The sequence below is a fragment of the Amphiura filiformis genome, chromosome 5, assembly GCF_039555335.1.
Source record: "Amphiura filiformis chromosome 5, Afil_fr2py, whole genome shotgun sequence".
Taxonomy (NCBI): Eukaryota; Metazoa; Echinodermata; class Ophiuroidea; order Amphilepidida; family Amphiuridae; genus Amphiura; species Amphiura filiformis.
In genome coordinates this window covers 17,559,451-17,586,925 of record NC_092632.1, presented here as the reverse complement: position 1 = coordinate 17,586,925, position 27,475 = coordinate 17,559,451, and the positions used below count along the sequence as shown (strand labels likewise).

At 37.1% G+C, this 27,475-nt stretch overlaps 1 protein-coding gene across 1 annotated transcript in view; it reads left to right on the top strand.

The window, feature by feature from the left end:
• LOC140152735 (uncharacterized) overlaps positions 1-26,720 on the top strand; it is a 33,860-nt gene extending 7,140 nt beyond the window's left edge. Inside the window, exons 2-5 of the mRNA XM_072175213.1 lie at positions 4,758-4,827; positions 16,843-16,908; positions 23,981-24,114; positions 25,549-26,720. Coding sequence (XP_072031314.1) covers positions 4,758-4,827; positions 16,843-16,908; positions 23,981-24,114; positions 25,549-25,700 — 422 coding nt within the window. The 3' untranslated portion in view covers positions 25,701-26,720. The remainder of the gene's footprint in view (positions 1-4,757; positions 4,828-16,842; positions 16,909-23,980; positions 24,115-25,548) is intronic.
• Positions 26,721-27,475: the final 755 nt, after the last annotated feature.

Here is a 27,475-nt window from a genome sequence, read left to right as displayed (position 1 = left end):
TGTGCCCGAGGAAGGTAATCATCAACTTGGCGTGCACTGTCGCCATCCATAGAAGGGGTATTAAAGACATCCATGTAGTGCCCTGGATTTCCTCTGTCTGGCATAGGTTGAGGAAAACGTGATGCAACAGGGCCTATAAACTTGTGTACATGACAATAATCACACATTTGGCCATGCTCTTCCTCACAGCTGCCTTTCAGATATTCCGTGAACAGTTCACCAGTTTTGTAATGCATGGAAATAAAGTTAGTGATTTTCTGGTAATAGTGATATCCAGGATGGCTAGGTTTCATTGAGGCTTGTGGTGCAAATATAGATTCATTGAAAAGCATACACGTTGGCTTTGATAGGTATGCTGTAATATAGCCTGACGGTGCTTTCGCATCATCGATTCTCTCCATCACCTCTTGAGCTACCATCCAGGCGTTCCTCTCCATACGCTTCTTGTCATATTCATGGAATTCATCAATAGTCATTGCTTGAATTTGCTCCTCAGTCATCCCATGGAATAATTCCTCTCGCTCCCACTCTATTGTAGCACCATCAATGACTGCATCTCCAATAGCATTATTAGTCCTTTCTGCTTCTCCTTGACCAGAATCATCTCTGGACCTGTGGCACCTAACTCTATAATCTGAATTAAGCAGTCTGGCCATTTCTGCATCACGGAATCTTACACTAAAGTTTGATACGCCTACCCCTGGTCCGGCATCTGTAAGATCGGCCCATCTTGGTTTTACTTTGGGAAGTCTGATGGTCTGAAGATTAGTACACAGAGCTGCATATGCAGTGGCAAATTCTTGGCTGGACTGTAAGATTTCAGTCTCCTTCTCATCTTCATTTTCACATTCATCTGACTCTAGACTTCCCAATATACTATCCAAGGCACTTAAACATCCCGTTATCAATTGATTTATATCTTGATGGAACAAGATGTGATCTTTCTGTGCATCGGGATCGGTCTTAAACTGCTGCACACTCATTTCAATGAGTTGTTGTGCATGTTTGACTCTAGCTTTCTCATATTTCATGCACTCATGAGAGGTGATAGCATTACTAAGATCTTGCTTGTCACACATGTCGACATAGAGGAAAACTGCATCATGCACTTCTGCACACAATCTTCTCAAGCCGAAAGAATAAGATGGTTGATCTTGCTTAGGTGAGCATTCAAAAACATGTGGATGCATATATCTTAGTTGCATTGTTTCACTAGCCCAGACACTAGCACTGCTACCAACAAATGCTTTTGGCCTGACAAAAACATAGTGATGGTCATCTTGGGTTATAAGTACTTCATTGCTATCCTGAACTTCACCTTTCTTTGTGAAAATTCTGTGGGCGGCAGGTGTAATGTACACCAGCCGTTCAGGCCAGTCATATTTAGGTAGTTTCCTTGCCTTCTCTTCGTCTGATAGTGTGAATATTCTTACATTCCTAGCTTTTTCAAAACCTTCACTGGTTCCGGGACGCAAGTAGGCCTTATCGTCTGTACTCTGCATGAAGCATAGGTGTCTTGTGTCCTTTGTCTGCTCTGCAAAGAATGCCCTCTTGATATTATTTATATGTCCACGTTGTAATGGTAATGTGTGTTTTCATTATCTCTATCCTCAGCCTTTGGGGGCTTTTTGAAGCAAAATAATCCCTTCCCACAGTGTTTACGTGCTTCAACTGAACGTATATTACGAGGTCTTGCCCTATTGTGGACTGTGGTAGCACTTTAATGTATGATTTGAGTACATAACTTTGAAAGGTAAAACTTGACAGCATTTTGTATTTTTCACAAAATTTAGGTTTGACGTACCCCATGCCCCAGCAAAAAGTAATTTACAAGCCAAGAAAAGTAGTGGGATCTGTCCTTTTGTCAAGATTAAAATTTGAATAGTAATAATTATATTTGTCTTCATATACTGGTTAAAAATTCAATTTACTTTTGGATCATATCAATAATACACATTTTTCATTCAAGAAAACAGTTTAGAATTGTGGGTTAGTACATTGATACTTTTGTATATGATTAATATTTTCCTGGGTTAGTCAGGCTGTAAGACTTTTTTCTCCGTCTGCTTTCAGATTTGCACATACATTTTGTATTTTGTACTTTAATGGTTTTGAAAGAGTGTACTGTGCTGTTTTGTAGGTGTAGAATAGTAATAACAACATCTGTATTTGTAGCAAAAGCAAAAATGAAAATACTTTCAAATTTGTTTCGAAGCTTGTGGTGAAAGTGCTGGCTGCGAGGCCATGGTGATAATTGCGTAGCACCTAACATGCACGTACATTGCAAGTATTTGCACATTTTACACATTAAAAGAACGAGGCCCTGTAGCCTGCACTTTCACAAACCTGGGAACAATTTTGACTTTCACTGTAAAAATCAGTAGTGAATCAGCCTTGTTTGTACATTGTATTTTATGTTACATGTAATCCAAGAAAACATGTCATGCCACCAAGGCTGTCAAAAGATTAAATAAAGTAGTGAATATGCACATATGCTTTAATATCAACATGTACTACCGCTCTGTCACTCTGCTTTTCCTGTTTTACAGTGGTTTTTTTTTTTTTAATATACTGGGGGAAAAATTCATGTTCCCCCCAAATGGAATAAATATAATTCGTGTTCCCTCCAATCATAATAGAATTTTTTCGTGTTCCCCCTTCAATCCTCCATCCCCTGGCGTAAATAGTGACTGCCCCTAAGAGTCTACTTCTGATATGAATTTATCGCCTAATTTCCACAACTTATTTGCATCAGTACGTTGGTCTATTATTAATACATTAGATTTGTCATAATTAAAGCTTAGTTTCCATTCATCAGCAAATGCTGCTGCTAAACTTAACATTCTGTTCAACTCGTGTTCATTGTCGGCTAATAACACTACATCGTCGGCCCAAAAAAGGCTACCGACACATACGTTATAAATCCTTACACCAATTTCATGCTTTTTAAGCAATTTAGTAAATTCATGTATGAAATTACAGAATAATACAGGTGACAATACACAGCCTTGTTTAACACCTTCAGAGACTTCGAAAAAATCAGTTTTAATATTACCGCGCATCAATTAATCTCCACATTCGTCCCCTTAACCCCGAGTTCCAGGCTGCCAAAAGAAGACCCTCCCTCCACACCGTATCAAATGCTTTACGGAAATCTAAGAATGCCATGAATGTTTTCTTCCCCTCCGCCGAATGCATTTGTTACAAAATCACACTACTATTCGCAAGATGCTTTGAACCAACGCTCTGCAGGGTCTATTGTTCTATTGTTTCCGATTAGAGCGCTGACATATTGGAAAATGTTGCCAATCAATATTCATGAGAGTGTACATTCAACGTCCAGTTTGCGAAATTGGGTGAGTTGTGTTTGGTAGGTGTGAAATACATCTGACTGGGCGTTTTAATTACGTAACGAATAAAGGCATTGACATAGTCGAATGGCTGCCCAGTGCTGTTATGTGTTTAGTTATTATATAGGCCTAATAATTATTATTAAATGTATTCATCATTCCTTTCTTTTCCCTTCTCTGTACTTATTCTTTCCTAGGCCTACATTTTATCACTCCCTCGCTCTCATTGTCCCCTCTCGGCCTCCCTCTCTCATTCCCATCATTTTCCTTATATTTCTATTTATCTACTTGTCTTTATTATATCTTTTTATTTCTCCCTTCCTCCAGCCCTCTCTCATTCTCCATATCCCCTCCTCCCCTCTTCCTCCCTCCCTCTCCCAAGACTTCTCACAGAGGTGAATCTGCCCCTCCCCAACACCCTCCCCTCTTTGGGTACGCCACTATTTCTATACCAATCTCCTTAAAATAAAATTAAATGGAAATTTCTTAAAAACAACCTTTATAGGCCTATACTTATACTTACATGTATACGTATAGCGATTACCATTATAGTGTAATATAGATATATGGACTGGACATGGCAGCCTTTATACATTCTAATGTGTAATCGATCACCAAGAGCATTCAATTTATTTAAATGAAACACCTATCGTCAGGTGGGTGGTAAAGATGATTGCAACGACAGCTAAAGCCTCCTTATAGTCTTCAGACCCACACAAGCACACATTTGGGATACATGAGTACAATGGTACCACTTTGCGCATGACTGCCCTTACACATGACTGTAGTGTGGTCACTTATTGATACTCGCCTGCTGTGTAGAGCGTTAATATGATGCCGGATCAGTGACCAATTTAATGGCGGAACCCTTTATTCGAAACAATGGTACCACTTTTATGAATAGCCTGTCGCAACTTCTAATCGGCATCAAACGAACAAAAAGATTATATAATCTATTGCGACTCTATTTCTATTTAAAAGCTCTTTGCTTTGAACTATCAAATCGCAACAGTTTAAAATAGCTGCTAACATTAAATAAGCAAATAGATGACAAAGTGCTAAATTATAAAAAAGAATAACACATTTAATTCTGTGGCTGAAAATGGCCATTGTTCTACAGGCCATTGTTTTTGTTTTGAGATTTTAATATTATTTGAAACAAAAGTAAATACCTTACAATGCCGCAGTTTGAAAAGTGAGGATATATTTAGCTTCCAAGATGTGATGAAAATAATTATACACGATATGCCGGTACAAGATGTACTTCATGCACACAGTGTACGTATATCTTGTGATGTGAATTGTTGCATAATAATAGGTATAATACTTACGGTTCTGCGTTCGTTTAAAGTTAATGCCCAAAACCATTTGACCTTTTCTATTTCTTGTATTTTTCATTTTGTTCAGGTTTGATTGCTGTTGGTATCCATACACTTATACATAATACAAGAATTTTCTGGATTGCTATATATCTCATGTAAGTATAATCCTACTTAGAAAAAGACAGTCGAAATACCACAAATAGGGGCCTACTCACAAACCCCAAACACACACTATATGAACTGTGTCCTAACACCATGCATGAACACCATGAAAATAGACTTTCCTTGCTCCAGATTTCCAAAAATATCATTTTAGTATTTTACAATAAAGTAGCACAAACAGTATTTGAATAGAATAAAGACACTGAAAAGAAAAACAAACAACACATAAAAATGATATAATATTTACAACAAATAAAAATACAATAATTGCAACAATTAGAAAATATGTAAATAATAATAATATGTAAATATGTAAAAAAAAATTACAAGGTATAATGGAAATAGCCACACAAAAAGAAATAAAAAGCAAATGTTGAGATAGACAACTATTACATAAATGCAAGAAAACATGGTAAGTACAAAACGAAAACACTGTTTTATTTTAAATTAAAATACTAAATTAAATTCTTGAAGTGCTTCATGGCACGGCACAGCAAGGTTGTGTTCAATGAACACTGTCTTTTTATTTATTTATTTATTTATTTATTTATTTATTTATTTATTTATTTATTTATTTATTTATTTATTTATTTATTTATTTATTTATTTATTTATTTATTTATTTATTTATTTATTTATTTATTTATTTATTTATTTATTTATAACATTTGGCACAAGGCCAGGCATATCCAATATTGAAAACACAATAGATTAAAGGATTGCCCATACATTAAAATCAAGATAATACTAGAAAATACATATAATCAAGACAGAATAAAATAAAACAAAAAATAAATTATGGCGAACTGATTAGAGGAGATGGGACTGAATGGCCAATTTGAAGGCCTGGAGGGAAGAAGCATTGACAATAGCCTCAGGGAGATAATTCCAGATGGAGGAGGCAAACGGATAAAATGATCTCTGGGATAGTGAAAGCCGGCGGAAAGGAACTAGAACAGCGGTTACGTAGACCGGGTCTGGGGTGTGGCTGGAAAGGGTTTGGAGAAGAACAAAGATTGGCACAGATTTTAAATAATTGACACAGTGAAGCAACATAACGACGCTAGGTCGGAATCCAAGAGAAGGTCCTCATAGGGGAGGTTCCAAGACTGAAGAATGACACGACAGGCGAATCTTTGAGTAGACTCAAGGCGGTTGGTAAGGGTTATGTTCAGCGGATGCCAAGTAGTACAACCATACTCCAGAATACTCCATCTCGTAGTAATGCGATTCAAGGTAATCTTCATAACCCTTAACTTAGCTGGCAACATTAATTTTGTAATGACTGATATGTGCTATAGACATGGTGCCCGGGACATGGTGTAAGCATAAATAAAAATAAAAATGTCGTCTACGGATCATATTTCACGACTGTGATCATGATGAAGACATGTTATTCCAAAGCAAACCTTTTATACCTCATTTATACAACGGTTATGGTTTTGTAACGTCTGCTTCGGTGGCTATAGCAGACATACTGCAGTTACTGTCCGTTTTTCGCCAGCGCATAGGGCGCTGGTACCTAATTCTGAGATGGGGTTTGTGTACACTAAAGATTAGCTAAGATTATAGCCTTCTTCTATTGGTATGAATTATTTTTTTTACTTCTCGTGGTGGAAATGTTTTTGATGTCTGCTAATTCGATTTGCAAGGAAAAGAAAGTATGTTTTGCCATTTCAACGAACAAAAACGATTGAGTATTGCCAAAGTTATGTTTGAATTAATTATGACTTAAAAAGTTATCATAGGTTAGGCCTACACATATAAACATAAACTTGTTCAGCAATCAGCATATCAAAAAAATGACATGGTCAAAGCGGGGAATGATCACGAGGTCATATCAGTGGACTACTGCATGAGCATAGCATGATGTTTGGTTGCCTGTGAGTGCATAATTGATATGTTGATAACAGATCTAATAATGTTGTGGAATCAAAATCTTCATTATATGGACCACATTGAAGTCAAAGTAATTATCTATCCTATCCTGTATCGTTTTATGGATAAAATTGACTCAAAATGTTATTGATGATATTATTGCTATCTTTAACATCAGTTTTGTCTTTTCAACGGGAAAAATCCAATTGAAAATAAAGTTTTTAGGGGCTAGCTATAATATTGAACAATATATCCCATATTTTGACATGCACTTATAGAAAATAAATAAATTATTGTCTTACTTTATAAATGATAAATACTGTAAAATGACACATAACTAAAGTGAGGCCAATTTCTATCTTTTTTATTTGATTCATAAAATTACATTCAACAAAATGATTGAAGACTGAGAAAACACACAATGCAGACTACAGAATGGAGTAGGTAAGATGCCATGTCCATAGCTTTGCAGGAGTTTCGGACTAACAATCAACACATTCAAAAAATACAGTTTAAAAGTGAAGATTGTAGTGAATGATCAGTCCTTTATCATGTGCTTGCCACTATCTACTTTATAGTAAACTATACATTGCGAAATAATATAAAATAATTTTAAAATAAAATGTGCATGTAAGTTGAGTTAACATAGCGAATTAACTAACAACTGCAGTGTATTTCTTGATTTTTATAATAAGCATGGGTAAAAAGCAGTAAAGACAAAAATACAGAACAATTTGGAGTAATGAATTAAAGAGTTGACAGGAGTTATAGGAGTTAATGTGTTTTGCTGTTTCAGTGTGCATGTTCTCACCATTGATGGTTTGGTGAACTGTCATGTAACATGGATGTAAGCGTGATCCTAAAAATGCCTTTCACGGTGACCCAAACTATTTACAAGACCTCTTCTGCATTGACGCTGGCCTTCCCTTTTAAAGGGAATTTTTATCTATACACAATACACAGTGCTCTTTCCCATTGACGCGTGACCTCTACAAATAGCCTACGTTAAAAGAATGGGGATATGCCTAGTTAACGTCGCTGTGTGAAAAATAAGCGGCCAATATTAAAAGTACTCTTCTAAAGTTCTAGAAAATATAGTTTTGTAACATGTCCTAAATTTTTAGCTAATTTAGATGTTTGGAAATATGCGTACTTTGGTGTTTTAGTTAATGTTATAGGTAATAGTACATTGCCTAGTTAACGTCGCTGTGTGAAAAATAACCGGCCAATATTAAAAGTACTCTTCTAAACTTCTAGACAATATAGTTTTGTAACATGTCCTAAATTTAACCAGAGAAGATATGATTTAATCAGTTGAGCTGTTTTCAATGAGTGTTATCTTGGTTTAATAGCTTTTAATGGGGTTTAAGTCCTGCAAAGGTCGAGTTGAATTCTACTGTAGACATGACTGCATCATGACTTATTTTGAAATCAAACAATAAATCTATAGGTAAGGACTAATTTCGTCGTTTGCTTTTAAGTTTAAACAGCTGAAATATCGCGGAGGTGATAATCAGATACCCTTGGAATGGGTTTGTTTAAGGAGGCACACAGGATCACTAATTATCCATTATTATTCACCTCATAACTCGAAAACTATTTATGTAAAGTATATAAAAGTATACATTTTTTGAACGGAAATGAGCTCATAAATCCATTTAAAATGTCAGTTTTGGGTCAAAAAGTACAATTTTCGAGAAAATCCAAAAAAACGGCTTTTTTGACCAAAAATTTTTGGTCCGCCATAAAAAAAAAATTTTGAAAATCAAAAACTGTAAAACATGAATTTTATTAATTTAGACGAATAAATCTAGAAAGTGTTTTTTATTTTTTCGAAATTTTGCTTAGTTTTTAAAATATAGGCAAAAAATCAGTAAAAAGTGTGACACGTGTTCAAATTTTTTGAATCATGGGTGATAAAAAAGTTCTAGGCCCTAATTTAAAAAATGAAAAACACTATCTAGATTTTGGCCATATCTAAACGTTTGACTTAAAAACTTACCTCAGTGATGCTTCATTTAGACGCTATGGCGGACCAAAATGGTTAAAAGTGGTCAAAAGTGAACTTGCCGAAAATCGCGATTTAGAAAAATACAGCCGATTTTAGGTCCATTTTTGAAGATTATTCCATAAATATATAATCCGGTGACTTGTGACGTTTGGTCAAGTTAGAAAATGAGAAGGGGCGTCCATCTGCAGCAGATTGGCATTTTTTTGGTGATTTAGAAGGTAAAATATACAATATGACAAAATTATCCGTGCACATTCGGCAGATGTTTTATCCACATGGTGCAGCCATTTTATTTACTGCAGTCTTGTTTCCATGGTGCAGCAGAGCTTCCGGCAAGGCCGCGGCGTCGCGTCGGCGTTTGAGGAGCGCCAGGGCGCGCGGACAGACAGACAGGTTACGCGAATGAGTTGCACAGTGCATGGTCGTGTTGCCGCGAACGAAACCATGATTATTTAAGCACAATTTTGCCCTGTTCCGTATAAAAAAAGATCATGCTCTCTATTAAAATTTGCGGACATCAGAACATTAAAATTAGCATAGAATAGGCCTATCTGACAAGCAATTATTAGCAGATAATCAGGAAGTTTTATGAAATGAAGAATAAATTGAGACATAATCATGATAATTGCGATTTCTGTTTTGTACTAATTTTCATGATTTTGTTTTAAAAATGCAATGTTTTTGGTGATTTTCTTTTTCTTTTTTTTTTCTTTTTTTTGTGGTGTTGACAAATATTGCATTTTTATGTTCATTGTTCTTTTCTGAACCGCAAACATGATGTTGTTACTACTCGTTGCTTTTTCTTTTTAGTTGGTGCTTGAGAGGCACCACAGCGGCCCGTCCGCGCCAAAGATAGGCATTTTAACGCCCGTTAAAGCTAGGCCTACACCACAGGAATCCCAAGTAAAATTTTAAAAGATTCTGATGTGTCGCATTACTCAATATTCCGTTTTTGTTATTGTAATTGTTTGTTGTTATCATATTTTATTTTTAACTTTTTACGGAATATCAAAGTTGTAAACTATTTTGTACCGCATAAAAAGTGAATAAAATACAACAACAAAAATATAAAAAAGTGTGTCGTTGTGTTGTGTTGTTTTCAATCAAATAAACGTGTAAAAAGTGGGGTAAAAGTTGTAATATGTCTTGAATAAACTTCTTGTAAAACGGACAAAAAGTAGGCCTATATATGTTAAACGGGCAAAACACGGAGAGGTCACAAGAAAACTGAAAAACACGGAAATTTACATAGCCTAACAAAACTGAATTTCAAAAGTAGAAAACGGAACACTTATGGCTTTAAATTAGATTGTGGTTTATGCAGTAGGCCTACCGTAGGCATAATAGGCATCATGCTATAAAGAGCGTTTTAAAACACTGCATGAAAACATTCACGAAAAATGCTTTAAAGCAGTTTACCTTTTAAAGTATGCAGAAAACGTGAAAGTTGAAAGCCAGACAAACATTGCAAATAAAAAGGCATTCGGCCAAAATATTCGCAAAAAGTGTTGTAAAACCAAAAGCTTTTATCGCAATCATGGCATGGTAGACCTAATAGGCCTACTATAGTACTAATGGAAATGTAGTTAAAATGGGTTATAAAAAAGCACGAATTTGCGTTTTCGATTATATTTCTCGTTTGAAATTATTATTTAGCATTAAAACATTCATGAAAATGCTTTCATAAACGCGTGCTCGCTATGCCGATTTCAAATATCGACATTTTTGACAGTCATAGCCCTATGCCTAGATGGTCGACATGATGTAGGCCTATTGAAATGTCAACGTTTTTGACATTGCGTTAATGGTCAATCAGGAGTAGAGAACGTTTGAAAACGAATCTTAAATCCGTGTTTTAATAACACTTTGAAACATTATTCGGGTCCTTTAGGTATCTAATATAGGCCTACCGGTAGTAACTGCTTGCCTATTTTTTATGGTCTTCAAAATGAAGACGAGACTGAACGACCGCAGAGGCTCCCGAACCAAGGCTGGGACTGCATAAAATATAAGCTAATATAATAGGCCTATATTATTGTCCAACTACACCAACTTGGTAAATCAAATAATAACAATGAAATGAATGAATGAATGAATGAATGAATGAATGAATGAGTGAAATAAAACAAATTTTTAAACATAAAATAATAAGCCTAATGATGTAGGCCTACTATACGGGCTAAGTCTAGCCTACTAGCAAAATATTTAAGGCCTACGTTTTCTATAGTATCTACCAGATTGCGTCATCATTACAGGGCCTCTTACGGGTAACTAGGCTACTTCTTACAGATAAATTGTATCTTTTCAAGTTCAGAATGAAACTTGAAAAACAAAGCAAAAACAAACAAAAAATTCACTACTATGTTCATATAAAAAAACCTATAATTTATACCACTATATCAGCACTTTTTTGGCGAAATTTATCGAGTAGGCCTACTGATTCTGGGACGGGGACGGTGGTGGTCTGTCGGCCCGCAGTTTTGCAATGCAATGGTGCAAGCTTTACCTACCTTGGAAGAGATCAATACGATAAAATACGGTAGTGATCGCGATTGGCGACTCCAGCGCCTCAATCAGTAATCACCTCGCCCATCCAGTTTACCATGTGTGCGTGTCTTTGCTAGCTGTACGCCGCAGTACGCGTTACGAGAACGCGATCTATTGCGGGAAAACAATGATTTATTTGCTTTTGCATTTTGACGAATTTTTAATGAAAAAGGGTCTTTAAAATAGCTTTTCTTATGGTTCAAATTTTAAGATTTCTTCAAAATCTGTTAATGACAAGATAAAATACGGTTTGAAGATGACATTAGTGATGAAAACTCAATTTTGGCCATGTAACACTTCAGTGATCCTGTGTGCATCCTTAAACGATCGCTCCGTGTGGAGACACGCTTGGGTCCTGATGGGACCAGGCTCAAACGAAATGCTCAAACCGGGCTAAAAAGCCTATAAGCATGCTGGCCTGTATGGAAAGAGAAGTGAGAAACAGATTTGAAGACAAAGAACAAGGAAAAGAATGCCACTCCCAACAATCAAGTTAACAATTTTACTGTCAGCCTTTGGGTCAAGAGAAAGGAAGTGCTTAGACCTAATCCAATCTCAACTGCCACTGAGGTTCTTTCTAATGCTCATTATACATGCTATTATTATAATTCATTTTAGTAGTCAATTTAGAATTTGTCACATAACGTTGAATATTCATTCATTCATTCTATCTTTATTATAGAATAGGATGTTGTTTAATCAATTTGTGCAAGCAGACTTTGTGTTTCAGCTCAAATTAAATATCATGAATATGGTATATACATGTCGTAATTCTATATATAAAATAGAGTTAGAATTACATTTAAATGGCATTAAATGAGAAGTTATCGATATTCGTTTATTTTTCTAAGTAAAAATCGAAACTTTATTATATACTGTTTTTAAAATAAAGAGATAGACTGCCCCGAGAGATTTCTGCAATTTCTTCTTGTACCTCGAATAACGTATTGAAATGCTGCCCAGGGCTATATAATGTATTCCTTTTCCGAGTTCTGTTGCCGAGTGTCGAATGGAACAGTAATATTGGTGAAGATAAATGAAATGATTTGACTTCTTTAAACCAGCTGAGATCTATTATCACGATAAAACTTCAAATTCGATATTAATATATTTTTGAAAATGCTTCAAGAAAAAAATGGGAAGCTTCTTACATCGTGCTCAATGATACCGGCATAAATAGTATATAAAGCAAACGTGTTGGGTTATGTATACAATAACCTGTGCTGTCATAAACAAGTTGGCTATGTGTTATAAGTAAACTTGTTTTTACGGGCTTTTATGTGAAATTAATATCAGTGTATCATGTGTATAGCATAGCAATCAAGTGCGAGATAGGAATTTGTTCATTTTCTTCTAATCTTTAAAATCTACACGTCTTCTTAAAAACTAGTTGTTAATTTTATAATTACTGGCACTATTCTGTGAACAGCACTGACTAATACAGACTTTTTTAGCTCCGGAATTCCCGGCAAAAATATTGTTATACATGATGATGTAGTATTCTGCAATCGAATGGTACATACTGTAATGTATTTCATACAGGCCTGACAGGCACTGAAAAGAAAGATAAAACATAAACAACAACAGAAATTTTTATAAAGGGTATGATGGAAAAGCGTCGTAAAACAAAGTAAAAAAAGTGCAAGATTTAAAGAAATAGCGTGTTGGTAGATTAACACTACAATGGTAAAACTTATAACAAGCAAATTATAAAAAGACAACTGTAAGATATATAAATGTAAGAAAACATGGTAAGTACAAAACGAAGACACTGTTTTATTTTAAATCAAAATACTAAATTAAATTCTTGAAGTGCTTCATGGCACGGCACGGCTAGGTTGTGTTCAATGAACACCGTCTAGTGCTGTTTTGTATGTGTATTTTTGTAAAGTGATTTGATCAGGTTCTGGAAATTGGTGCTGTTTTACAAAATAATGATGCATGACGTCTCGTAGTAATGCGATTCAAGGTAATCTTCATAACCCTTAACTTAGCTGGCAACATTCATATTGTAATGACTGATATGTGCTACAGACATGGTGCCCAGGACATGGTGTAGGCATTTTATTTCCGTCAACTATCATATAAAGTGGTTAAATAAAAATAAAATTGTCGTCTACGGATCATATTTCACGACTGTGATCATGATGAAGACATGTTATTCCAAAGCAAACCTTTTATACGTCTGCTTTCGGTGGCTATAGCAGACTTATTTTGATATCAAACAATAAATCTATAGGACTAATTTCGTCATTTGCTTTTAAGTTTAAGTTTAAACAGCTGAAATATCGCGGAGGTGATAATCAGAGACCCTTGGAATGGGGTTTCTTGTCTAATGCTTATGTACAAGCTATTATAATTCATTTTAGTAGTCAATTTAGAATTTGTCACTAACGTTGAATAACATGTTGCGTAATCAATTTGTGCAAGCAGACTGTGTGTTTCAGATAAAATTAAATATCATGAATGTGGTATGGTAATAGTGATTCTATGAACTATAAAATAGAGTTAGAATATTACATGGCATTAAATGTGAAATTATTGATATTCGTTTATTTTTCTGAGTAGAAATTGAAACTTTATTATTCCGTTTTTAAAATAAATAAAGAGACTGCCCTGAGTGATTTCTGCAATTTCTTCTTGTACCTCGAATAACGTGTGGATATGCTGCTTACGGCTAAATAATGATATTCCTATTCCGAGTTCTGTTGCCGAGTGTCGAATGGAACAGTAATATTGGTGAAGATAAATGAAATGATTTGACTTTTTATAAAACCCAACTGAGATCTATCATCACCATAAAACTTCAAATTCGATATTAATATATTTTTGAAAATGCTTTAAGAAAAAAGGGGTAAAGCTTCTTACATCGTGCTCAGTGATACCGGCATAAATAGCATAAAGAAAACGCGTTGGTTTAGTTATCAACGATATCCTGTGCTGTCATAACAAGTTGGCTATGTGTTATAAGTACACTTGTTTTTACGGTCTTTTACGTGAAATGAATATCAGTGTATCATGTGTATAGCATAGACTATGTCATAGTCGAATTTTATTTAAAATATGTTATTATCAGCCATGATGAACCCATTTCGTTGAACTCAAAAAGTATACTGATGTTTATTAAAATTAAAGTATTCAATAGTAAAATGGTCATAAACAGTTTAAAATATCAGATAATTAGTGACAATAAAGGTAACTGAATGCAACATTATCTTGCATCTTATCTGAACAATTTTGATTTTGGAATCTACCAGTTTATTGATAGCGAACCTCGAACACCTGGGAAGCTAACAAACAGAGGGAGTGTGGTGACTGAAAAGATCAGATACAGATGTGAAAATCTATCAGTTGCACACAAATCAATATAAATCAGAGTTTTATGCTTAAATGTAATGGCCAGAGTATGCAAAATGTGGGCAAGTGGACTACGGAGAAGTCTAGTATATAGCATAGCAATCAAGTGCGAGCTAGGAATTTATTCTTTTCCTTCTAATCTTTAAAATCTACACATCTTCTTTAAAACTATTTTTTATTTTTATAATTACTGGCACTATTTCGTGAACAATGATAAAGACAAATTCTCATCAATCTAGAATATGGGTGTTCACACGACTTTCTGAGATGAAACGTGTGAATGTGTCTCGGAAAACCAAAGCTTGTGCAATCATCAGTTGACTTCCTGTCACCGACCGATTCGACGATTTTCACTAGACTGTCAGATTTATTTAGTTGTAGAGATGTAATAGATTGAATATAATATGGACGATTCACTACACCGGGGGATTTATAAATGTTAACACAATATAAACTGCGGTGTCTCTTCCATAAAGACAAACATAGACCCTGTAATGTTGTGGTACTGGAAAATACCAAAGGCGTACCGACCGAGGCCATGGGGTGGGGGAGAGGGGGTCCGTGGATTTTTCCAGGGGGGGGGGGCAAGCCTGTATGGGGCGGGGGCCCAAATACACCAAATTTCCCTGCACTTGGGGGGGGGGCAAGGGGGCCCAAATAGACAATTTTACCAGGCTTATTGATATTAATCGTAAGGTATTGCATATCGTATGGCTTCCTCATCTTTCTGCCCCTCCTCTCCCTCTCTCTCCCTCTCTCCTCTCTTTTTTTTCTTTTTTCCCTCCTTTTTCCTCTTTTTTCCTTTCACTAGGGGCGGGGGCCAAAAATAGGCAATTTTTGCCAGGGGGCGATTTCCCCCTGCCCCCCCCACCAGCTACGCCACTGGTCCCACCTGACTCGGAATACCGGGACAAATTGCAAATTTTCACCTCTTAAATTAAAGTCATTTTAGCATTTTAATCCTACTGTACGACGTCGAATATGTATACACAGTGGAGCACTATACAAGAGATGTAGAACGTTTTGTTGTGATCTTTAAACAAGTTCAATAGGAATGTTGATTTCAACTGTGAATTTTGTTCCTTATGAACAATTCCAACTAAAACCAAAAGGTAAAACGTCACTAAAACGTGAGTAAATCACCTTCGTTTTTAGTTGTTCATAACGAACAAAATTCACAGTTTACTACTTTACACTAATTGGCCATGTCTTCGCTTGTAGATTACCAATTTAATTGAAACAAAGCTCATGTAGTATCTTAAGAAATTACCTTGACGACCAAGTAAAACTAAATATAATCAATAGGTGAAAGGTTTGCCTCATACTATTTTTTGAATTGTATACATTTTTTGTTACATCCTGTATGAATACCTGTTGCGATACTTGGATTAACAAAAACACAACAAAGTTACAATAATTGCGCATTACATCGAAGATAAATCTGCTGGTTGTTGCGCGAGGCAGACGCTTGAAAAGTTAATGCAACAACGGCAAATCACAGTTCCGTACTGTAGAACACGTTGAGACTTGTATCGTTTCGTCAATTATTCATAATCAAATATCTAATTCTAAAATCATGATTAAAAAAAAGCAGAGCAAATCGCATATCAAATAAGAAAAGATAAAGTAAAAGCAACCTACAAAACAGTAAGATATGTAAACCAATACTGCACGGCTATATAAGGATAACAATTGTCAAATTGAAAATGGACTAACTTGCCTTTTTGCGTTACCATGGTTACAATAAACTAGTAGTATAGTATTATTATAGGTTTCGAATCAGTTTGCTGGGTGCACTGTATGAGGCACTTATATTTTGAATTTGAAAATGTAAAAAGAAATACATATATACACACACAGAGGAAAAATAAGTACCCCACTCCCAACACACCCCTTCTATAGAAATGCTCATATAACTCGTCCATCTCAGTAACCTTACATTTAATATATATACCATAACCTGCCACCAAGAGAAAGTACTGTGTAAAAAATAATTCGAAATGCAAGTAATTTATAACAGTTTTAGACTAAAGTAGACTTTCGATGCTCCCGAGTTCCAAGTAAAAATATTTGTGTAAATTTATTACATATTTAACCATGCTATCCCGGGAATCTAACACATGATGACTGGCATGACTGATATACTGTCCAGGCTCATTGTCAGCATTATCTATAGCGAATGTCAATGCCATTGCTTTTGTTTTTCCCTTTGCAGTGCCTCTGGTTGTCTAGTTACACTTATGGAATTGGTTTCATTACTAGCGTGTTGCGGCATTTGCAAGTAAGTATAGCTTCCACTTTGTCTGTTCATTTGTGTTTGTTTGAATGGTCATTCCTTGCCGAAATATGTTACTTTATCCTGTAGCAAAGTGCACGTATGTCGACTTAAAGGCCCATTCAGTGATTTGCTCATCCGGACGATCGTAAAAATCATCAAAATTCAGATTTTGGTACCTGTGCCATTGTCATAGATGTGCTAACATAGCCTGCGAGTGGTTCAGCCAAAAGCCGTGTATTTAAGACAAAATAAGACATTTTACAGAAATCTGTAATTTAGATACTGACAGTATCTAAATTAGCTGCATGTATTTGAATGGTGCTTCAACTTCGTCAATACTGCTGTTTTCTTTGTTTTTGCCAAATTTGTCATTTCAAAAATACCAAATGAAAATTTGAATGACTTATCCTTCACTTTTAAGCAATGTATAAACATTTTTAATTTTTTTACACTTGCGCTGGGATCACTGAATGGGTATTTAAAGGGGCATTTCGTGATCCACAGCCTCATCCCCACTTTTCTCAAAAAAAGTTGAGATTTTTATATCACTGGAATACTCTGGCTACATAATGTTTATGTACAAAATATTTCTTGCAGATTAATTCGTTTAGCAAAGATATCGCGAAATTTGAATTTCGTTCTGGTGCACCAGAACGAAATTACAATTCTGGATCAGTATGATTTGCAACTTATGGAGCAGTGTAATACACATAATCATGCATAACTCGCAAACGCAAAATCGGAATCAACTGAAATTTTGGGAATATGCTTTTTCGTGGATATGTACTGAAAAATGTCATAAAAAGAGGATGCTATGATCACGAAATACTCCTTTAAATACTGGAACGAGTAAAATAGGAAACAGTTGAATGATGCAAACTAACAGTCATCTTCTTTTGTAACAACCAACTTAGTTTTGTTAATTCGTGTATGCTGAATGCGTTTCTGCCAAGCTGTATTGGAACTCCATCACTCCAAAAACGGAACCCAAAATATCTATATATTATACAATGTACATGGGGCAAAACTTCAACTTGCTCAAAAACATAGCACATTACCAATTTAAGGCTCAACAGGTTCAAGGCCTGTTTGTATGTTGTAGTTCACAGGATTCAGGAAAAGAATAGTTTGTACTATCTGCGATGTGAAGTTCAGAAGATAAATGATAACTAAAAACAAAAGCAATTGAATAATATTGAATCCTTTTGACCTTTTAACTCTTAGATGTGCAACATGCAGACATCTCAGATAGTGCAACTATTCTTTTTCTGAACCTCTTAAGCTAGGCGAACAATGTGCCTCAATTTAAAAAAAAATGTGAGCAATTTTGACTTTAACAATAAGTAAATCATCTGAGACCTTTTGTGCCCCATAACTACCGGTATCGTATACGCACAAATCTTACATTTCTGGTATCCATAGAGCAGACGAATAATTTGACATGTTTCAAAGGGTTATTGGAATCAAACTAATTTTTTACCTTGTACTATCTCCTTTGTGCGCCACTTTCCCAAAAAAGATATCATTTTTGGTGTTTTGGGAAAAAATTTACATCTTCAATACTAAAGGTCAAAATTTTCAATTGATCGTCGCCTTTATATCCCAACTATACACTTTAAGTACATATCATTAGATTTATAAAGTTTACTTCGAGGAATGTTTAATATCAAAAATGTCAATTTTTAATCATTTGCCATAAAATGTGTATTATATTGCGAATTAAAGAAATAATCAAAATTATTTGATATCAGAAGGGCATTCTTCGATTCAGTCCAGAATGCAATTCGATATGTCTGATGCGTTCTCATGTCCCACAAACGTTGCTACCAGAGCCCTTAACTAAAAACTTAAAATACGAATGTTTGGGTGGTAGGAAGAAGTTGCAAGATCCTGATACAAAGGAGGAATTTCAGCTGGAGCTATCAAACAGATTCCAGGTCTTGAGCATGGATGACACCACACCCATCTCTGATAGGTATGAGACCTTCGAAACAGCGGTTCGTGAAGTTGCTGAGAAAGTTATTGGAAAGCAAGAGCCATGCGGACTACCAAGTTGAGTATCAGATGCAACCATCAGACTTAAACTTGAAAGGGATGAGAAAAAAAAGCGGTACTCCATTTCAAAGTCTCGTCAATCAACCTTGAAAGGGATGAGGAAAAAAAGCGGTACTCCATTTCAAAGTCTCGTCAATCTAGAGAAAGATGGAGAAACTTGAATACCAGCCTTAACCACTCTTATAAATTTGATGAGCTTGCTACCCTCAATAAACAGATGGAAGACCTGAAGCTGGCCGACGAGATGGGGAATTATACCACCACCTGGAAAATTATACACTCGCTTTCTGGGAAGAACTCAAGGAAAGGGGTGAAAGTCGAAAAGAGAGATGGGTCAGCTCCAACCAGTGACCATGAACTGCTTGAGGAATGGAAGGAATATTTTAGCTCAATCCTTAACAACGACAGTGGCACAGTAGCTTCAGAACTTCCTGCACCAGCCATAGGCGTAGATCCGGGGGGGGGATTTATCCCCCCAATATTTTGCCAGGGGGGATGGTCCATACAATCATCCCCCAATGTTGACGCCTGATAATGGGTTTCTGACCAAATTAACCTCATATTTGCCCATTTTAGCCCCAAAAGTGCAAATTTTCGCGCGCTTCGCCCGCATTTAATCTACTTTTACACCATATTTCATCAGTTTATCTTCAAAATAGTAAAATTTTTCGCGCGCTTCGCCCGCATTTATATCATAAACTAAGTCTGTCGCCAAAGGGTGCTGGATTGACTATACTTCAAGATTTTTTCCAACTTCATCCCCCCCAATGTCAAAAAGAAATCTACGCCACTGGCACCAGCTGTTGAAGATCTTCCTATTATCACTGAGCCCCCAACTCGTGAAGAAGTAGTCGAAGCAATAGCAGCCATGAAGACCAACAAGGCAGCAGGATTGGACTGTGCTATAACTGCAGAAGCACTTCAGGGAGGAGGGGATAGCATGATTGATATGATTCTCGAATTCTGTATGGAAGTATTCTCAACGCTGACACCGCCACGCCAATGGGTTACGAATGTAATCATTCCTCTACCAAAGAAAGGTCACCTCTCTCTCATGACCAACTACCGTGGTATTTCGCTTATGTCCATTGCCGCAAAAGTGTACAACAAGATCCTTCTGAACAGGATCCGACCTCACATTGATCCTTTACTGAGAAGCAGTGTTGGAGGACTCGGGACTCGGACTCGGACTCGAGTCCGGACTCGAGTCCTTTTTTCAAGGACTCGGACTCGGACTCGGAAGCTAAGGACTTGGACTCGGACTCGGACTCGGACCCCAAGGACTCGGGGACTCGGCTTCGAGTCCTCCTCGAGTCCGGCAAAATAGGGTCTTTTTAGGTCTTTTATTTTCGTTCATAATCTTCTTATGCTTGATCAATGATCACATCATGTGATTTAATTTAAGTAATTTTGCATGCAAATAAATTCAGTTTGTAGTAAAAGTACAACTTGTGACAAGTTTGTAACTCAAAGTACCAGCAAAAAGCAAGATTGCTTTCAGTTATATCTGTATTTGGTTAAATGGATTTTAATCATAATCGTTTGTTTTGACATGATTGCTTTGTTAGACGCAAGTTTATAATGTACATGAATAATAATTCCCTGGGGCACTCAAGTTAAATTTTGGTAGGAGTATGCGGAGCTGTTTGGGAACTAAGAACAAATTTGGGGGCAAAATAGGGGCTTGATGAACTGAAATTTCAATATTTTTGTGGAGGTCTGTGAACTAAAATTGGGCCAAATTATAGGCTTTGGAGCTAACAAATTCAAAATGTTTCCAAATTTGAGCTAAAGAGCTAGAATTTTCAGAGTGTTAGGCTCAATAAACTGGAGCATGATGCAAATGTGGGTCTTAAGGAATTGCCGGAGAACCTGAAAAAGGGACCCTTGACCGCCGCACATACCCGTACCACCTTAACAATTGAGTGACCCTCACCCCCGGAATAATACTGCATAGGCCTACAGCCAGATCCAACACCCTTTCGTTTGCCACCTGAATTTTGGTAGTGACGTCATATTTTGATTGTTATATTGCATCTTTTGCCTCTTAAAAACACAAGCCTAATAAGTAATATAAAACTTAATATAGTGAGTCTGCGATTATACTTTGTTTCCAAGGTATGCAATAGGGGCTGAGCAAAAATTATGTAGCCTTTCAACAAGGCTTTGCCTGGAGCATCGTAGTGGGAGCACCATCTATCTTATTCTACTGGTGCTCGCTGTCGCGGCTTCGGCGTTCCGCACGCGGCTCGCCCCCCCCCCCAGGATCGCAAGGTCTTTGACAAAATTAAGACTAGGGGCTGAGCAAAAATTATGAGCATTGGGGAAGGTAACATTGGGGGTAAGAATTTTTTGGCCGATCAAAAGGGAGGGTGGAAGCAATTTTTGGCAAGCCGTGAGGGGGGAACAAGCAATTTTGGCACATATGGCATGTGCAAAGGGGGGTGCAAAGATTTTTGGCAGGCTGGGAAAGGGGGGCATGCGATTTTTGGCAGGCCGAGAGGGGATAAGCATTATGCAATTTCACCCCTCCCGGGTTCCGCATAATTATTGCACAGCCCCAAAACAATACTAGCCTTGATAGGTGGGACTAGCAAATTATGTATTTACAAGAAAATTATATTGAACTAAAATTCTGGTCAAGTATTAGGCCTAAGTTGATAAAGTATTGGTGAAAACCCCGGGGATTGAATTTGATACATAAGGACTCGGACTCGGACTCGGACTCGAACATTGAGGACTCGGACTCGGACTCGGACTCGGACTCGGACATCAGAAATTGGCAGGGACTCGGACTCGGACTTGGACTCGGACACCAAGGACTCGGACTCGGACTCGGACTCGGATGATGAGGACTCGACTACAACACTGCTGAGAAGCAACCAGGCTGGCTTTAGATCGGGTCGCAGCTGTGCTCAGCAATACACATTTTGAGGAGGATCATGGAAGGCTTCAAGGAGTACCAACTTCCCTTAACAGTCACTTTTGTGGACTTCAAAAAAGCTTTCGACTCCATCAACAGGTCCGTCATGTTTTCAGTGCTGCGGCATTATGGAATACCAAAGGTTGTGGTCAATGCCATCCAGGTGCTCTACAAAGACTCCAATATGGTAGATGGCAGTATCTCAGAGCCTTTCCAAGTAACAACTGGAGTGCTTAAGGGTGATGTGTTGGCACCATTCCTGTTCATTATCCTGGTAGACTACCTTCTGATGAAATCAACTTCTGAAATTGACGCTGGAATTGTTACCTACCCACGCCGGTCAAGCAGGTATCCTGCCAAGATGTTGAATGACCTGGATTTTGCTGATGATATTGGCCTGCTGGAATCTTCCATAGCCCGGGCCCAGTCACAGCTAGGACTGCAACTGCAGCAGCAGATCTAGGCCTTGTCATCAGCGCACCTAAGACAGAATATATTACTGCAAACTGTAATGCTCAACCAGCACTTGAAGTCTATGGTAGTACCATCAACCATATCACAGACTTCAAGTATCTGGGTTCCAAGATGGGCTCTAGTGTTGGAAACCTAAAAAGAAGAAAAACACTAGCCGGGCAGCTTTCTGGAAACTGGAACGCCTTTGGAGAAGCCCGTCCCTGCCAATCGAAACAAAAATCAAGGTGTTTCAGACAACGTGTGTTACTGTCTTTCTGTACGGGTGCGAGTCATGGGTAATTACCAAGGACATGGAAAACAAGATCAATGCATAGTACAGATCAATGCATTTGCAACATCTTGCTACAGAGTCATGTTAAACATCAAGCGTGTGGATCGGATTCCAAATGAAACCATCTACAACCTGACCAACACCACTCCACTGGTTGTCAGAGTCAAGATTCATCAACTCAAATTTCTCGGCCATATACTGCGTCTTGAAGATGGCGAGCCTGTGAAAGAATATGCGCTTTATATTCCACCACATGGGAAGAGGAAACCGGGACGGCCGCGCACACTGTACTTACAGTATGTCCAGCACCTCCTGGGAGATACTGAAGGGATGCTGCAGCCAAACAAAATTGTTTCGCTTGCCCAAGATCGCATTAGCTCCGCAGCCGACTGATGATGATGATGATGATGATGATGATGATGGGTGGTAGGTTTTCAAGTGACGTAGAAAACGCCATGTGATATAATCGCTCCGCAAATTTTGAATATAGAAGATAACCTATACAAATGCATATAACGTTATTCGCCATGCACGTCACACTCATAACACTATTTCTGATTCACGTCCTTAATAGATTCATTGACCTTTACAAGAAGATCCTTTCATTCTCTTTCTTACATTTAAGATGCAGTATCAAAACCCTGGGATCTAAACACCTTCCTTAATTCAGCACCCTTTTCATCTTAATGTAATTAGAAGCAGCTTTTAACAATATATGGGCTATGTGTTGACTCTATTGGGTTAATTAAATCTACTCTCAGCGTAAGCGTCGACAGTTAAGAGCATATATAAATTCAAGTTGCGTACAGATTATGCTTTAAAACACCCTTCTGAGCGTCTTGATTGTTTTATGCATAACCACGAGACGTCATTAGCGCGGATAATTACCTTTAATTAATCACAACGAATCCCCACAAAATCACCATGCCTATCAGGGATTTTACTTTCATAGCTCGTTCTAATTTCATAGTTCATAGCTGTTCATTAAACCTTTATAGTTCGAAAAGCAAAAGTTAACCTCGAGTGGAAGAGTTTTGATGAAAAGTTCACCCACATCGATTTTTCTACCCAACAAATCCCAACCGGCAAACAACCCAACTTGAAAAAAGCAAGGGAATGTGCCGGCATGGGAATCGAACCCACGACCTTCCGATCACTAGACTAGACTAGCTTCATTAAGCTCCCAGCTCCCACTGATAAACGGTAGTTAAAACTGGGTCTAATGTGAGCAGTCGGGGTATACAATACACACAAACAAATATTACGCAAGTACACAAGTACAGGAGATCATAACTGATGCTTAATCGTTTCCCCAGTCTAATATAAGTAAACATATCTTTATACTTTTACAGAGAGGAAGGATGCTGTAGAAAAGTAGCCAAACCAGTCCTGTGGGTCGAAAACTGGAAAAGAGGCATTGTCTATATTCTTCTTGGTGCGCTCTGTTTCTTGGGTCTTTTCAGAACAAATCTGGGTATTATTTGCGGTGAGTATTCGGATAGTATATTATCATCATTAAAAATGTGAGTGACATTTCCAAGGAAGGAACCAGGAAACTTTCTGCGTTTGAGTGTCTTGAATTTGAACATGTTGATGCAGATGATGTTCAGAACACTGTAGATTTGTGATATAGGCTAAATAATATTTTCATGATCTAGATATGTGAATGTGATTATAATGATGATATTTGGAGGATGTACTTCAAATACATCCAACAAAATGTACCGTACTTCCAACAAAATCATGCAAATAAAATAGTTGAAAATTGTACTTCAAATAATGTAGAGTTTGACTTGAGTAGATTTTTAAATGAATTATGTGATTTAAGCGGTCAAAAAACCATGTCACGTTTTGAGAATGCAACCTAATAATTGCTTTTTGTTCATCTCAATGCAAAACAATGTGAAAAACGCAATTCTTTATGGGAAACTTTCAAAGCAGTCTGACCTACCAGTTTGAGCTAAAGCGTATGGTAGTAGGAAATATCAGACCCGTAGCCATGTAGGATTTTATTATTATTTGGGGGGTGCGGCTGGCTCAAAAGTATACCTTTTGTGGAAATTCCTTCATAAAAGGGCAAATTTTAACGTTTTTACCGAAAAAAAGCGGACCTTTTGTGAAATTTTTCTTTAAAAAGGGCTGATTTTCAATGTTTTTTTTAAATAGAAAAACAGTGCACCATTTTAATCGGTTTGGTCTGAGAAAGATGCACAATGACGATAATAATTATGAACACATGAGATAAAGAGATATTATTGGTCAGAACATGAAAGGGTTATGACAGACTGCACTGTGGAAGAGGTCATGGGATGCATTTGTAATGCAGCTTGTGATTTGTGTAGAAGGCCGAATAAGAGTTTACACTAACCCGTCCCTCTCTAACACACGAAGTGCCTTACGCGATTTGCCGTATATGAGGCACAAGCGGCTTTTCAATGTAAAAAATCGGAAACGTCACCCCTTGTTGACAGTTTATAGTTGGATCCAACTGGGCAATATTCGTGATCCAAAAGAATTGACCTTTGGCCAAATCTGCAATAAATAGAAAGATTCAAGACATTTTAGAAATGTATACCTGGATAAAAAAAAAATCTTAGACTGAGGGGTATCATCTTGAGTGCCTGGCTTTCACCTGGGTGCGAGGATATGCGGCAGATTCGGGGTTGCATTTTCAGTTAGTTTAGACGCGGGGTGCATTACATTCTGTATGTTCGGGTCTGTTCTTCGTCAAATTGGTTTAAAGTCGGGTAGTTTTTTTTAGCTCCCAGCCGCACATCCCCACGCAAACCAAAGTTGAGAACCCCCGGATGCATGTAGTTAGTTGAAGATGGCTATATTTTATAGTCATGATAGTGAAGATGAGAACAGAAAAAATCTATGTAATCGCTCAAGTTCAAAATCTCTTGTTATAATTATACAGGTTGTATGCTGGTTATCGCTGGACTCCTCTACATCGGCAAAACATGCAAAGGTCGTTCAAGGCGGCCCTCATCAGAACCACAACCGGAAGACCCCGATCGAAAACAGCTTACTGAAGACTTTATTGAACAACAGAAAGACACTGGAAACTAAAACAATTATTTCTAAACGGAGAATGACTATGATGTGGGCGCGTGTGCGTGTGTGTAAGATGGGAAGAACCTGAACCATATAAATGAATGGAAGAATGACGATTATGAAGATGGTGACGGTTGTCGGTTGTCCACCGTGCGTATTTTTACCAGCGACTTCAAATCATTTCAAGTCAGTACACACCACCGTAAGCTGACGTATCAGAGAAAGGCCACCCTTTAGTTTGCCGGGATTCTTGTTTGGGCAATTTCGAGTGGTTTTAACCGGAAGAGACCTAAAATATTGTGGGAATATGGAATGTTATTCGTTAATCAACAATTATGCATGTCTTACGAGGATTATGCAAATTGTGCTGCTTCGTCATCAATATAGGTCTTTCTGAAAACGTATGATATTCACATCGTAGGAATATAAACTACCGAAGCGATTCAAATTATATTTACAGGTTTAATGGTTCGTAAGACGAGTATTGTGGGATACGTCAGATTTGAGTGTCAATCCAGCCATTTTGATTAACTAATTAACATAATTATTACCTAAAACTAAAATTTATCTTTCATAGTCATGATTTTATTTATACAATCATCGTGTAATACCTTTTAATATAGAGCTCGTAATAGGCTTTCCTAATGCATACTTGAGAGTTTGCGATTTTCACGCCAACGCTAACTTGTACCGGGACTTGTGCGCCAAATCAATTCGCTGAATCAATCAGCCATGGTATCAGAGCGATTTTGAATTGATTCAATTCATACGCGTAGACGTTAGCGTTGGCGTGAAAATCTTACAAGAGTTTATATTGAATTTAAAAAAGGAAACCTTTTGTTTAATATTGAAAATATTTGTAGATCTATCAAATAAGTCCAGTGCAGGAGTCCTGAGATGTGGGGATATACTGCCCTTTTGGTGACCTTTGGTGACCTTTGTTAGAATCAGGACATTATATATAAGAATGGCAACCACAGTCTACAATCACGATCTACTAGTTGGTGTTTTTTTCTGATTTCGTTGATTGATTGATCGAGACAAAACAAAAATCATCATACTGTTACATGTGAATCGTGCTCAGGGCTATGGTTGCCATACTTAAATGCCCAAAGGTCACCAGACTCCTGATGAGGGCGTGTTACAGGTCGAAAATCAAGCTGAATTTCAATTGTTGTGCTGAAAGTGCGTTTGGTTTTGGCAACTTCTGTGGCTATTTGCTATATGAGCACGTATAAACTTTAATACATCGACTTACATTTTGCTAGACAGTATATTTTGACGTAATTTTAATGTATGCCTCGTAATGATACGAGTACACAAACATTTTTGTATCTATCACAGTACGTATGCATTGCCAACATTCATATTGCTCTGATCGTGTGAGCCTGTCAGCAGTTTAGTGACTCAATTTATTACCGCACTAATTTAATAAAAAATATGGCATTAAGACATATTGCTAAGAATGCAACAGTAAATTATCAGTAATCATAATGTGCTTTTACAAAATATTTATACGCTGTAAATAGATTTTGTATTTATTATTGAGCTGTATATAACTGATTTTCAGTACAGTCCACAGGTATGATTATAAAGTGGCCATGGGTTAATTCGGTCGATTCAAACTCTTTTAGTTAAAGGGTCTACAAATAGATAGATTGTAGGATTGGACTAGGTTATCTGATGGATGACGTCATACTCGTTGAAGTTTCGCATAGTGACGAAACTGTTCCTTTGCTTTTATACTGCCTGACTGAGAGTGCGACGTTATTGAATATTATTGTTCCAGT